Below are 15,849 nucleotides of genomic sequence, written 5' to 3'. Positions count from 1 at the left end.
CCTAATCTATTGGTCTTAAAAAAAAAACAATTTTCATTTAATTTAATGAAAATTGTGTGTTTATTGCAATGCATTGTTATGTGCTACTAATACGATGTGTTTAATATATTCAGGATAGCGCTGTATCACAATGAGGAATCTTCGTCGATATTTTGTGATTGTATGTTATATTACTTTTTGGCTGTTCATGAATAAATATTGTACACATGAATATTATTCTGATATTATAGACAAGTTGATATGTAGACAGGTCAATCACGCCATTTAAAGATTGACAATCTTTTTTGTGAACAAAAAACTTTTTAGTTGAATCTCTTCTAGAAGAACAACCAAGAAGATTAAATAGTGAAGTCATGCATTGTTCTCACTGTAAGTTTGAAATAAATAAATTTTACCGTTTCATAATTTTAAGTACTTTTTGATGGTTCCACATTTGTGTACTTTTGTTGGATAAGAATTTTTCCATTATCACTCATGTTGATCATGGCAAGTCTACCCTTGCTGACAAGCTTTTGGAGCACGTTGGGACCATTAAGAGAGGACATGGTCAACCTCAATACCTTGAGAAGTTGCAGATATATTAGCACTTTTAAAAAATTTGTTTTTGTTGTTGTTTAGGAAAAACATAAATTGGGTATTTAATGGAATTTGTATTGTTTTTGAGTGGGCTTGTTTATACTTGCTGACTAGGAAGAGACATGCATTGCTTTTGAGTGTATGATGTTTTTCATGGGTTTGTTTTTGAGTGAAGAGTGAAGTATATGCTTGCTAAATTGTTTAGGGAGATACATGAATTGGGTATTCTATGGAATTTGTATTGCTTTTGATGAGTTTGTTTCCGAGTGAAGTTATAGACTCTTCCTACTTGGTTAGAATTATAACAAAAGAAAAGACGAGTTTGTGGTGCTTTTGAGTTTCTGTGGAATTTGCATTGCTATTGAGTTTGTGGTGCTTTTGAAGAGTTTGTTTCCTAGTGAAGTTCGAGTGTTCTTAGGTGATTAGAATGAAGTTATGGCTTTAGGGTGATATATGATACAAGTACCACAAGCAACTTGATCTGAGCCCAAGGTGAATTCTGTATTGATAAACAAAACATGGGTTTGGAAGGAAGCCTACAAGATTTGATTAGCTTTAGTCACGTTCTAAAAACAAACAAACTTTACTATCACTACCTCCATTAATGTTGTTTTGGTTACTTAGTTTGGGCAAGCCATAATTGTTCATGTTGCTATGTTGGCCTGTGGAAACTTTTTTTTGTATAGTTTGGTTTTGTAAATGAAGTTTACTAATTCATTAAGAGAATAAAAAATAAAAAGTTCAGTGATATATATATATATATATATATATATATATATATATATATATATGGAATTTGTATTGCTTTTGATGAGTTTGTTTCCAAGTGAAGTTATAGACTCTTCCTAATTGGTTAGAATTATTAAAAAAGAAAAGACGAGTATGCTTAGTTGTTTAGGAAGAAGCATGAATTAGGTATTCTATGGAATTTGCATTGCTTTTGAGTTTGTAGTGCCTTTGATGAGTTTGTTTCCTAGTGTTCTTAAGATCAGATTTAGTAGTGCTAAAAAGTTGTCTAACTTCACTAATTTTGTTTTTAAGAGCGTCTCTAGCTGCAGTATATTCTGATTGTAGCATTCAATATTGGAAAAGTTAAGGTTTTCTTTATATGAAGTAACTTATGTTCTTCTTAGTTCTTTGCTTGGCTTGAAATAGCTGATTGCTGCCTTTATATTTTTGCAGTGCCATTATAGACATAAACTGTGTTCTACTTGTAAATCAAGGGTACAAAACCGATGCCCCACTTGTAGACAAGGCACTCCTAGAAGCATCCGGGATAGCTATAGGAAGTTAGAGACAGTCATGTGCGTAATGTTTGCAGTTGAGGTATAACCATAATCATGTGTGATGCTTGCTGCATTTTTTTTTGTGTCAAATGGACCCTAAATTTTCCTCCATTTTGTTGTTGTATTGAACTGCATATTCCTTGAAGATTGATAATTTTCTTGTATTCCTTAAAGATTGATTGAAATTGTGACAGGTTTGAGAAAATTTCAGCTTGATATTCCTTTGAAATTCTGGCTTGTTATTCCTTTGAAATTCCGGCTTGTTATTTTGTTGCATGCAACAAGCCAGAATTTTGCAGGAATAACAAGCTGGAATTGTGTGTGTGATAGGTTTTTTATAGTAGTGTTTGTAAAACTTATAGCAACATTTGTAAATGCATTCGCCATCTGGCCTAGAAAGGGAAAAAAAAAAAAAAAAAACACTATAGCCGCGTTTTTAAAACGCAGCTGTAGAGAAATTCAAAAAATATTCAGGGGGTTGTAGCCGTGTTTAAAACGCGACTATAGGTGACAGATATAGCCACATTTAAAAAACACGGCTATAGTTGTGGCCTATAGCCGTGTTTTAAACGCATCTAAAATATGCCTTTGAAGCTATCAACAAGTGTCTTATGGCCGCACTTTTTCAAACGCGGCCTAAGGTGAAAGCTATAACCATGTTTTAAACGTGGCCATTAGTCCAATCCTATAGCCACGTTTTAAACGCGGCTATAGCTTTCACCTTAGGCCACGTTTTAAACACGGCCATAGGTCCGGGTCTTAGGCTACGTTTGGAAAAGTGTGGTCATAGACCCCTCAGGCCTATAGTCATGGGGTTTAGGCCACATTTGAAAATGCGGCCTAAAAAAACACGGCTATAGGCCAAATCGTCCTATAGCCACGTTTTTTTGACCTATAACCACGTTTTAAAAACGTGGCTACAAAACCTTTTTTTGTAGTGCTAATCTATTGCATCTAAAATATATATCAAAGTTTTTTTTCCTATTTCTAATTAACATGCGAAGCCCACAGAGGAATTTTAGACTCAGTTAACAGGAAAAACAGCTTCATGCTTATTATATGCAATCAGTGCAAGACAACAATAAATTGACTGTTTTTTTTTTTTTTTTTTTGAGAAACAAATTGACAGTTTAATATAGTCCCCTTTATTTATTTATTTGTTTATTTTGAGAGCAGTGTCTATTGTAATTGAAATGGTGAATGAGTTTTCAATTAGCATTTGCACTTATTTTTTAGGCATACATGGTCAGACACAGACTTTGAAACTGGCATATACCAATGGACTCAATGCTAAGAGAGAGTAGGTTGCAACTATATATGGTCATGTACACCACCTTATATATATGGTTTATTCTTCTTCATTTGTTATGAATGACGGATGAGCTACCATAAATGGATTTCTTATGTGATTATAAGAAGATTTGTAAACCAAAACAAAAGGAAAAGAAAAAGGTAGACAAATAGTATTGTATGAATTAAAGGCGTAATAATAGACACAATTCACGTGAATTCTCTGTTCGTGCTTCAAAGTTAGGGCAAAATCACACCGTGCATGTGTATTCACAAACTGAAATCGTGGGTTAAATTCACGATTTCAGTTATTGAAACACAGTAATAAATGTTTTTTTTTTGTTGAGAAAACAGTAATAAATGCTATTAGATTAATTGTCCAATAATTGAAATGTTTGGGGTATTTTATGGGTGGTCCTTGTCAAGTTTGCACGTATAAATTTTGTTGGTCAATCGGATTCATGCTTTAAGTATGCCTTGGCTTGTAAAAAAAAAAAAAAAAACCTTATTAAGTCATGCATTTATGACCTATTTACTAGTATGAAAGTTGCATAAAATAAAAAGATGATATTCAGGCAATCGATGAGTTGTTAAGAAAAAAATGTATTTCCTACCACCGCACACCCTTGGTGCGTTGATCACTTTTCAAGTATAAGTGCTTGTGGGGTGTGGGGGGCAAGACCGGGATTCAAGTCTCCAGGAGGGAGTTTCACATACATATACATTTAGATTATTCTAAAGTAGAATTTCTATCTTGTATAAAAAAAAAATGTATTTCCTTTTAATATGTCTCAATAACTATATATAATCTTAAAATGCTTTAACTTCTCAAGAGCCTTGATTAGTCTATTGACTACTCTCGTTTACAAGGAAAATTAAAATTAAAATCTCCTCTCTTCTAACTATAAAAGTATTTTTTTAATTAAAAAAAATTTAACCTGCATTGGCTATCTAGACATATGCAGCATTAGTTCAAATTGGACTTTCCCTTTATAAATAACTCAATATTTTATAGTGAATTTGAAACTTACACCTTAATTAAGATATTCATATATTCTTCTAGTTCTCTTTAATTATATATAAAAAAAAAAAAAAAAAAATTACACAAGTTGCACCTAATGGGAGGGAAATCTGGCCAAAGTTTTTGACATGCGAAATTTGGATATTCATGTCGTTGAGTTTTCACAAGCATGAATTGGTTGTGCTCAAGAGCCTTAGAGCTTAATTGACACTTCTTGAAATTTCTAATAAAAATGTTCAAAGTTCAAATCCTTCCTCCACTCTTACTTATAATTATCAAATTAATATATATATATATATATATATAAAGAATTGGTTTTGTGACTTTATTTACAAATTAAAATCACAAAGTCATTAGTATTTTATTTTATTTTATTTTTAATTTTGGAAAAACAACTTAAAATCAAGGTATCACATTTCTTTTTTGTTGCAAAAATATTATTTTAGTCCCTACATTTTGGGGTCATTGTCAATTTGGAAGTAATTAATTTGTTCCTTAATATTTTCAACTTATAATTAATTTGGTCCCTATTGTCAACTTACTAATGAAATTTGACTATAAGTTTATTGCATATTGAAAATATCATGAATCAAATTGACTACTACCTAAATGGTACTTTTGCATTTTTTTTTTTTTTTTTTGTGTGCTTATATCAGTGTGACACATCTTGTCTTATTGCACCAGATAGACATGCAAAAACCTTGCTCAATACTAATGGATTTATATGAACAACAATATAGTCAAATTCTTTCTATTAAGAATTTTTTTCAAAATAATTTGATAGTTGGAGGGGAAGGAAGATTTGAACTTTGAATGTATCTGTTAGACCTACCAAGAGTTGCAAACCCGTTGAACCACGAGGTTCTTAACATTAAGAAAACCTATTTTGAATATCTCTATTCTCATTTATTATATGGGGAAAATATGGGCTCGTATCCTAGATTGGCCTCATTTCAGCCTTTCCCAATTCTATTTGATGTATGCGGGTGAAACTCATGCATGCACAATTAATATACCATAATAGATGTTATTACTTTTGGGTTATCACTTGAACACTTAGTATGTACTTAAATATACTACTGCGCACCCTTGGTGCAGTGGTCACTCTACAAGTATAAATGCTTGAGGGTGTTGGGGGCAAGGGCCGAGATTCAAGTCTCCAAGAGGGAACTTCACACACATATATACTTAGATTAGGCTAAATGAGAAATTCTATCTTGTATAAAAAAAAAAAAAATCTACAATAATGTACTTTTTAATACAATAATAATACCATAGATAAACCAATTTTGATATTTTTTATAGGGTAGATATTCAACAATTACTTTTGATTCAAAGAAATTGTTAGAGCGACGACTTTATTAATGTTCTTTATATTGTGTTTTATTTATTTTTTATTGATGGGTTAATATTGTGTTCTTAATAATACTTTATAACTGAAGGGTTCTTGATCTAGACCAACCCATTTTGGTCGTCTCCCAGTCCCAACTATTTATTAACACAAGTGGCTGGACCCTCTACCAGCACCAATGGGCCTATCCACATCAATGATGTCTAGTCTCTAGAGCAATGAGATCAACAAACCAACCCTCCATTTCTAGCCCAAAAAGAAAAATTCCAGCCATCTAGACTATATGCCACACGCACCTTTTACAAGAATGTCCCACTTAAGTCCCTATTGTTATTATTATTATCCAAACCCACCACCATGCAAATCGCATATTAGATTCACTAAACACGGGTGATTAAGATATTAATAGCTTCATGCAACAAAAAACAAATCGAATCTATTTCCTTAAAAAACTGTAAAATAAGTCCCATGCAATGCAACTACGCAAAGGTCACATATACTTGAAATAGAAAGTTTAAACCACGCCCCCAATTAGCGCGTGTCAACATTTCTATTACCCAAAAAAAAAAAAAAAGTTACTGCTGCTTATTATTTATTTATTTATTTATTTTTTGAGAAAAAGGTGCTTATTAAAATTGATTTAATATGAGTTTCACTTAATAAAAAAATTAGATAAATAAAAGAAAAAAAAAACATAAAAGTGGTCTCACAACTTATTTTAATATATTATTTTCTCTTTATAAAACTGACCCCATTACCTATAATGCTAAAAAAAAAAAAATAATAAAGTTGCAAAAAAAGAAAAAAGAAAAAAGAAAAAAAAATGTAACACTTGTTGCTCATTGAAACACAATCTTTAACGGATTTTTCGTTACGAAAAAGATTGGCCAAAAATCTGAGAGAGAGAGAGAGAAACCAACATGTGGTTACAAAAAAGTACACAACCCTTCACCATGTGAGAAATTGGAAAGATTCAGGACCCATTTGATAGAGAAGTTTAAATGATATTGTTTGTAATTTTTTAAAATATATGTATGTGAAAAAGTACGTAAAAATGTGTGTAATATTTTTTAAAAACTAAAAATGAGATGTTTAATAACTCTACCAAACAGAGCCTCGGTCTCTTCCACTAACAAAGGTAGCAATGTCTTGGATTTGTAGCAGCTTTTCTATAAGGAACTATCCAACCATGTTCCACCACATCAGCATATGGTGCAATGCCATTGTGGGTCCTAGCTGAGCTGGCAGGATCTTGTAGTGAGAGCCACAAAGGAAGGAAGGAAGGAGGGGAAGGGAATTTTTTTCTTTTTTTTTGAGAAACCGAGGGGAAAGGAATTTTGTTAGTTGGTTTGGACATGGACATGGACATGGGGGCATTTCTCTTTTCTTTTTCTTTCTAAAAAGGAGTTAGAGTCCTATCCACTTGGGTCCCACATTGCCCACAACTTCTTTTGTTGGTTCTCCACCTTTTTTGTTGGTCAGATCCTCTTTGGTGGAACCATCATCTCTTTGCAGAATCTATCTTTTCCCACGTTTATCTTTCTCCACTCTCCTCTCTCTCTCTCTCTCTAACTGTTAGTCCTTTCTAGTTTTTACCTCGCGCATTCTTATGTTGGGTCAACAATTTTCATGTGTTTCTTGCTGTTTTTATGTGATTTTCAGTTTAAGTTTTGGTTTTTTTTGGAGGTGGGTTGGTTTTGCTTACTTTAAAAGTACTTTTGTGTTTTTTTAGCTAACTTTCTGTGTTAACGTTTGTTTATTTTTGGTTTTCAGTAAAAATTGGTGATTTTGTGAAGTGGGGTTGGTTTTAAGTACTTGTTAATTTGTGTTTTATAATGTATTGTTACTGTTTGTTTATATTATTCAATTGAGGTGGGTTGATATTGGGGACCAGTGAAGAAGTGAATTTTTCAATAAGTGACTGATTTTGCTGCTTGGGTACCTGAATTTTTTGGTTTATACGTTTGAATTTTTCCCGAAAGTTGTCTTTTTGAAGTAGGTTGTTCTTGGGTAATTGTGGAGTTGTATTTGTTTGATGAAACAGTTAAAATTTTGCTTTGTGGGTAGGCAGGTCTTTTGGTTTATGATTGTGGGTTTTGTATAAAAGAATGGAAATGGTATTTTTTTGTGAAGTTGGTGAACATATTAGGATTTGTCAGTGGGCATAGTGGTGAAGGAAGAGAAGGATGAGAGGAGGAAAAGATGAGCAAAAGGTGTTAAGTCCTATGTTTCCTAGGCTTCATGTAAATGATACAGAGAAAAGAGGGCCAAAAGCACCTCCAAGGAACAAAATGGCTCTGTATGAACAGCTCAGTGTTCCATCTCAAAGGTTCACTCCTGGTTCAGCGTCCATGTTGCCAATTCGGTCCAAAAACAGCAGTAGCTTGGTTCCTTTGGTATCCTCGAGCCAAGTGAGTAAACAATTTATGGCTTTATGTTCATTAGTCATTGATTTATAGTTCACATAGACAATAATTTTGGTGTTAATAACTGTTTAAATTTACTGTTTCTGTTTGGTATGTAAGCAGTGACATATTGACATGCCTTGTCTGTGCACTATCCTGTCATAGGTAGATACTGTTGAATAAATTTATACTGTTTGATTGAACAATGACTTTGTTATTTGAGTTAATCATGCTGGGAAGAACCTGTCTTGTTTGAGATTTCTAGTGGCTCTAGGAGGCTTATGGATTTATTGTCCCCCACCCCATCATCCCCAATTTCTGCTTCTGGTGCTGCAAGGTGGCTTTGGTTGCCTTGTATTAAAATGGGTTTTACTAAACATATGGAAAGGTTTTCGGAATGAATATGAATGCTTTTACTTCTGTGGTATTTTATCTTGTCTGATCATGTGAAGTCATCCGTTGTTGTAGGCTGGTGGCCACCAAAAGAGTATCTTTACTCAGCTCTGCAACTCCTCTTCTTCTCATCGAGCAGAGAATCTCCACTCTTATTCTTCCATTGGGGTTAAGTTGAACAATAAGGTGGCAAGTCATGAACAGAATTCCAAGAAGCCTACAACTTGTCAAAGTTTGAATGCAACAAGGCTATTGTCATCATCTGCTAAATGCAAATCATTTCAATCATGCAAATTTTCCAAATTTAAGAGCTACTCTTCAAAGAAGCTCGGAGATGAGGATGATAGAGTTCCTATCCCTGGCCAAGGAATAATTCCACATCGTAGCAACAGTCAGTGCAGCAGAGATAGGGAAAAATCCCCTTGCTTGAGCTTAAACACTTCAGTTAAACTTCAAAATGCTTCTGATGGGCAGTCAATTAGAAATGCAACCATTGACCTAAAGTCAACAGAATTTGTGACGCAGCAAGCTGAAGAGGACTCAAGAGTGTCTCGGAGTAATCAGGACCCTGGGGAAAGCTCAGATTCAATCACATCAACTAGATATAAGAATTTGGTGGATATGTCTTTAACCCTGTCAAATAAAGTTAAAAATTCTGAATCATTAAAGAGAATACATGCAACTTCTGATCAAGAAAAAAGAAGCAGTTTGGTGGATAAGTTGAACAGATTACAAGATTCTAATACACAGTTGCAACAAGTGTTTGTGGCTGTGCAAGACAGAACAGCCCTCAGAGATGACATCATAAAATGCAGAATAGGCATAGGCAAGGAAAACACTTCAAAGTTGAGAAATGAATCATGCTCGAGGCCATCAATTGGAGACCATTATCAAAGTCTTAATGGGCTTACAAATGGCACTGAGTGTGAAGAAAAGAAATGTGGATCTATGTCGGCTTTGGATATCTCCCCTGATGATGTTGTTGGAGTGATAGGTGAGAAACTATTCTGGAAAGCGAGAAGAGCTATTATCAAGTAAGTATTTCTTGCCTGGTGATTGCCGTGCACATTTACTTCTGCTTAGCTATTTAGAAAAAAGAAAAAAAAGAAAAAAAAAAAAGAACCTGTTGTAATTTTTTTATAGCGTTTTTAGCATCCATATCTAGATAAGATCTGCCCATAAATATAACTTCATATGCATTGATTGGTGTAGCTGCACTAAATCATTTTATTATCAAATGAGTTCTTAATTTAAGATCTGTATCCATTCATTTGTGGTCTGGTTTGAAGAATCTGATTTATGGTTGCACATGCTTGTGCAAGTTGTAGAAAGTTTTGATAATTGATTTATCATTGTCATTCTAATGTATTCTTGGTTATGGTAACAGTTTAAAGTTCTCTCTCTCTCTCTCTCTCTCTCTCTCAGCACTAACCATTGACCCTTTTTGTGTGTATGTTTTGGTTGTGGGAAGTAAATCATTGACGAATAGAACTAGTAATGGCAATTGTTCTCATTTTTTCTACTAGAAACCCTACAATTAAGAATTTTGGACGTCTCTCAACATGCGACCATTAGACTCTGTTCATACTGCTCTGATGTCTTTGCTCATGCATTTACTTAAAATTTAAATTATATAGTATCATTTTTTATAGGTGAATTTGTCAGGCCACCAATATTTTTTGTCTTTACACACATAAACACAATTGCTCAATACATCTAAAGTTCACAATGGAAAGATTTTAAGGATATATACTTTTAGTACAATCATTTGATTGATAGACATTTTAAAGGAAATTATGATACGATGACAAGATCAATGAAATAGAAAGGTACAATGATAACACAAAGGGAGAAACAAATGATAAAGACATAAAATTAGTACTATTAGGAAAACCATCTATTCTTTAATGAAATTTCCCATCTACACTTTAATCGTCTTTCTATTGCTGGGTTCTTCAGAACTGTTGCTATTGAGACAAATTTTTGTTTCTTGTGTGTGTTTGTGTGAGTGTGTTTTCTTGTGTACTCCAGCCCTTGTACCAGGTTACTAATAGAAAACGTATCAGTTGACTAAAGGGCTCAGTTTTCAGGGGATGACTGACTCTGTAGCTAACTTGGAAGGTGTGTCTTCCATGGTTACATTGCATTTCTTCCTCTGTCTTATAATGGTTACACCGGATATAACATTTTGCAAGTTTGCAAGACTGGATCTATCCCCAGCTTACTTCATTTATATTCTATCACATGCATTATTCTTAAAAGGGTCATTACTTACTGTAAAGACTAAAAACCTTTTGGACTGTAATTATAAAACGATTATTAGTGCAAACTGACCAACATTAAATCCTTAAGCCACTGACAAATGGAGAAAAGACCCCTTTTTTTTAAATAAAAAAAAAGGAAAATTGATCAATTGGGATCAGGAAAATGTGTTACAGATTTTTTTAAAGAAAAATGTGTTCAAATCCATTTGGAATCATTACACATTTCAGTATTGTAAAGCTTAATATATATATATTTTTTTTGCTTAACTTTGAATTGATGAGTGTTGAAATTATCAACATTACTTAACCAAAATAGTCATCTATCAATATCAATATTCACTATTATTTAAGGCTTGGTAGAAATTAATTTTCTGATTGAGCTTGGAAGGGAAGTTTCTATATGTTTTAATGTTTTGCTTGATCGAAAATGTTGTTCTTCAAAATCTTTAATCAGCTTTTTGACAGTTTTTGTTTTTTTTTGGCATGTCCTAATCTATCTTAAATACATTATATTGCTTGATCGAAAATGTTGTTCTTTCAAAATAATCAGCATTTTGACAGTTTCTTTTTGTTTTTTTGGGGGCATGTCCAAACCTATCCTAAATACATTATATTACAAGCTTAAGACATGGATTGTCAAATGGAATTTGCCAATATAAAAAATGTAACACATATATAGATGTGTGTGTCCAAATCTGGGAATCAACCTCCCCAAAATTTGGGATAAGGCCACCTACTAGCTGCCTTTCTCAGATCCTGTGGAAGCCCTGTGTTCTAGACTTCTAGGTACCATGTCAAATTTTCAGATCATTACAGTCTTTCTTAAACCATAGACGGTATTCAAGAGTTTGGGGAATGGGGATTGAAGGAGGTCAGAAACTTTTTTAGAGTGGTCTTTTCAGAGTTTTCAATGTAATATTCAAATCTGATGCCACATTTTTGGGATTTTTGGTTTACAGATTCTTACATCTTTACCAAGTAAGTGCATTTCTATTTTCGGGAATTTGTCAATCAAGAACACCTTATCTGTTTATAAGTGAAGTTCTTTTGCCTTTCTTGTTCTGGATGAACAATGTTTTCTTTATGGGTTTTTCTAGACTAATCTCTTCCTTTTGGTTTTATTGTCATTTACCCATGTCTCTTAACCCACACCGTATGTGTTGAATTTGTTTGGTCTAACTTCTTACATGGACAATTTTTTAATAAATTATATGTTTACTTTCCAAATTTTTTATGATTGGGTTTTTTAGCTTTTGATCCAACTTTTTTATGTTATTATTTTCAAGTCAACAAAGATTGTTCGCGGTGCAAGTGTTTGAGTTGCATAGACTGATAAAGGTAAGCTGGTCGTTGCTTGGTTAAACTGCCAATCTGCTTCTTCCATTAGATTTGTTATGTGTTTCCTGGTTTTTGCAATCCAGTTTATGGAGAAAGCAGTTACATTACTCTTCATATTGGAACAGGTACAAAGATTGATTGCTGGCTCGCCGCATATTTTACTTGAAGATAACTTTTATTTGGGCAAGCCTTCAGTAAAAATATCTCCACTGAAGAAATTGCAGTCTGAATATGTTTCAGAACCAACATTTCCCCCGATTGTTAAAGCAAAAGATAATATTCCAAGATCAATTCCTATCACTGAATATCAAGATGAAAATGTGGTTAGAAAGTTCCCACTCCCTTCTGTCAATTATGACACCAGCAAAGGATTGAATACCGAGGAATCAAATTTTGGGCTTTATTCTGCAAATACTTCTTTAGCTCCTGGGAATACCTATACGAAACCAGCCCCGTGGTATTTCCAACCACCACCAGGAAATCATTGGTTAGTTCCTGAAATGTCTCCATCTGAAGGACTTGTGTACAAGCCCTCTGCAGGGTCATGTCCAACTGCAGGTTTCATGGCACCAGTATACAGCAACTGTGGGGCTATGAACCTGAGTCCAGGAAGCGGAGACTTTTTAAACACTGCTTACGGTGTTCCTGCTACTCCCCAGTGGATTGGAATTTTTCCGAACGCAACTCCTTTAGGCCAGACATACTTTCCTCCATATGGCCCGTCAGTCATGCATCAATCTCTATCCGATTCAGCTATTGAGCAAACAAGCCCATTTACAGGAGTTCAGTTAGATGGGCAGGAAAATCAATTATCAGTTGGAGACATCAATCTTACATTACCTCAGCAAAGCTCATGTAACATATCCAGCCCGGTAAATCAAGTAATACCATGTCATGTTGGGAAATTCCCTGCATCAAAAGAGAGTGAATTACAGGGAAGTACAGCAAGCAGTCCCTTTGAGAGGGCCAAAGGAGATGCACTTCCTCTTTTTCCCACATCACCGACAATTAAGGCATTGGATCAAAATGTGCCAAGTAGTGAGCATCGGACACAAGTGATTAAGGTTGTACCTCACAATCCAAGATCAGCAACTGAATCAGCAGTACGGATATTTCAGTCAATACAGGAAGAAAGGAAACAATTATGAGACATACTGAGCAGGGAATGAAGATATGCATATTCGCTATAAACGTGTTTGATTATTTTGTATCTATAATCATCCTGTATCTATCATATGTTAATAAATTTGTAAATATATTTTTGAAAGATTGAAAAAGCTTTCAGTTTTTGCTTTGTACTTCCATGAATGTATTGAACAGAATTTTTGTTGGGAGTCATTCTTTGCCATATAGATGAAATTTGATAAAAAGGCACTGAACCTATTGGCAATGGTTGATAGTAACAGATATGCTTAAACAAGAAGAAAGGGCAATTTATATCAAATTATCAATGTAGACCCATTCACTGGGCAAGCTCTGGTCATTGAAATCCCAGTTTCCTCCCTCTTTCATTCATTCTTTCCTAAATATTCCAACTCTCCAAATAATTTGGGGTTTCTTTCTTTTTTCAGTTTTCTTTAGTCTTTTGCTAGTTTGGACATGTATTTGAGTACCGGGTACCCCCAAAAAAGATACGGGTTGCTTAAGTATCTCTCCCTGCAGAAAGATTTAAATCATAGCACATAGGGTTTTTCACAAATTGTTGAAATGTTGAGGGAGCGGGAGTTACAAAGATTCTATTCTCGTCAAACAAGCTCTTCCAAGATATGACAGATATTGGTTAATATGTTAAGTTGTTAATTAACTACACTTACAGGCAACAATTTATTTGTACTATTACAACATTTAGAAAATAATATTGGCAACCATGGTAGTTTGTTATTGGTAGATAATCTTTGAGAGATGCAAAGACCACATTCGAAATAAGGGAAGATGTCCGTTTTGTAATTCCAAAATTGGTGCATTTTGAAAGAGATGAAGATAAATACTTAATATATTTTACTAGGAGTTTCACAAATTCATTAATTTTTTCTTTTCAGAAAAGTGATATGAAAGTCAAATAATCAAGTGAAATATCCCCTTAAGATTGAAAAATGGTTAAATCCAATATTGAAGTTTGTCTTTCACAAATAGGATCTGCCTTCATGTGAGAGGAGGGTTGATTTTGTCTGATAGATGTGATAACCTATCCAATATTAATTTGGATTTGAAATTCAATTCTAGGCTAGAACTAGGGAGAATAGGAATTTTTTTTTTTTTTTTTTTTTTTTGTTCATAAAGTGACTCAAATTGTACAGTGGCGTGAAGAAAATGAGGATATTTCTTTAACCATAACTAGTACATGCTTTATCTTTCCGATTAAAGGAGACATAATTGAAGCATTCTAACAAGCCCATGATGTCCTCACTCAGCTAACAAACCTATCGGAGAGAGGAGATTTGTGTTTGATCAATGCCTACTCTAATGAACACTGAACTGCTGGTTGAGCTTTTATCATAATCTAACCTCATTGCACACGGTGACCTAAAAGTTTCCATAGGATGGAGAGGAATAGATTCAGTTCTGATTATGAGAACCGAGTTAACACATTTTTGCACAAGTGACAAAAAGTAGTTGGACAGGGTTCAAGCCTTTGCAATGGTAGCTATAGGAATTAAACTAATTCTAGAACACGTGAGAAGAAAAATAGAGAAGAATACACAAAGAACAATTACACAACACAAGATTTACGTGGTTCAATTCTAGGACTATATATGCCTATAAAGTTCTAGCAATTTCACCTTGTTAGGGAAAATAATACAAATGTTGCTTACAATCATCAAACCCTAATTTAGAAGCACGGACTATCAGTTTTAGTTTCCACTTCATGGACTAAGCCTCACAAAAATCTCATTAATACAGTAATACTTCCAAGTTGGTTGGTTACAAAATTGAATGGATCAATAAAGAAAAGTCTCCATATATCCCAATAGTTGGAAGATCCCCTATTGGCCTATGAGAATTCGCTTTCCTTTAGCAGGAGATATGCAAATCGAAAAATATATTCCCTATTCAAATTGCCAACTAAAATTGCACATCACTTGGGCTTCTTACACTCATAGGAATAGACTTAATCACCTTATTGGCTTCAAAATAAAGGAATACATAATCTTAATCTATTAAGTTTTCTTTCCACTGCTCTGAGATTAGGTCAATAAGTGAACTAATATTAATACGTTGAGACATTATTTTGTAAGATTAATTGATGGGTAACCATTTATCGTCTCAAACGCTTACATCCTCACTATTTCCAATTCTCCATTAGAGACCAAGGGATAAAATCAACATTATTTTGTAAGATTAATTGATGGGTAACCATTTATCGTCTCAAACGCTTACATCCTCACCATTTCCAATTCTCCATTAGAGACCAAGGGATAAAATCATAAAAACTCTCCTGCTTAAGTTATGCTCCCTTTTATGAGCAATTTTGAAAACTTGTGCATCCAAGAAAGAAGAATTTGGGAAGTATTTAGACTTCCAATGTAACGACCCCACCCCACCTGTGTAAATATTGTCCGCTTTAGGATCTCATACCCCTTACGGTTTTGTTCTCCCCCAAAGCACATAGCAATGGGGGGAAAAGACATCTACACATTGAAGGGAGGTCATTCCTTATAAACATATTCTTATATGCTTCCCTAGGTGATGTGGGATTCCATGGAATGCAAGACCCCTCTTTTTGGGTCACTACAATCCACCCCCCTTAGGGGCACACGCGTCCTCGCGTGTGGGGCCCATACTTCTAGCTAGGGCATGACTTTGATACCATCTGTAACGACCCCACCCTACCTGTGTAGATATTGTCCGCTTTGGGGTCTCATACCCCTCACAGTTTTGTTCTCCCCCAAAGCACACTGCAGTGGGGGAAAAGGCCTCTACACAT

General features: G+C 34.2%; 1 protein-coding gene across 1 annotated transcript; it reads left to right on the top strand.

Moving 5' to 3' along the window:
• The first annotated feature begins 6,885 nt into the window (after positions 1-6,885).
• LOC126725241 (ELF3-like protein 2) lies at positions 6,886-13,314 on the top strand. Its single transcript, XM_050429810.1, has 4 exons — positions 6,886-7,935; positions 8,398-9,356; positions 11,873-11,924; positions 12,050-13,314. Exons 1-4 carry the CDS (start codon positions 7,711-7,713, stop codon positions 13,070-13,072), a joined length of 2,259 nt encoding a protein of 752 aa, XP_050285767.1. The 5' UTR covers positions 6,886-7,710; the 3' UTR covers positions 13,073-13,314.
• Positions 13,315-15,849: the final 2,535 nt, after the last annotated feature.

This window comes from Quercus robur, chromosome 5, assembly GCF_932294415.1.
Source record: "Quercus robur chromosome 5, dhQueRobu3.1, whole genome shotgun sequence".
NCBI classification, from domain to species: Eukaryota; Viridiplantae; Streptophyta; class Magnoliopsida; order Fagales; family Fagaceae; genus Quercus; species Quercus robur.
The sequence above is the reverse complement of the archived record's forward strand: the minus strand, read 5'-3'. Positions and strand labels throughout refer to the sequence as shown.

Coding starts and splice junctions, on each gene's coding strand:
- LOC126725241 (XM_050429810.1), top strand. CDS start 7,711: ATGAGAGGAGGAAAAGATGAGCAAAAGGTGTTAAGTCCTATGTTTCCT. Junction 9,357..11,872: donor GCGAGAAGAGCTATTATCAA/GTAAGTATTTCT, acceptor ATTATTTTCAAG/TCAACAAAGATTGTTCGCGG. Junction 11,925..12,049: donor AGTTGCATAGACTGATAAAG/GTAAGCTGGTCG, acceptor ATATTGGAACAG/GTACAAAGATTGATTGCTGG.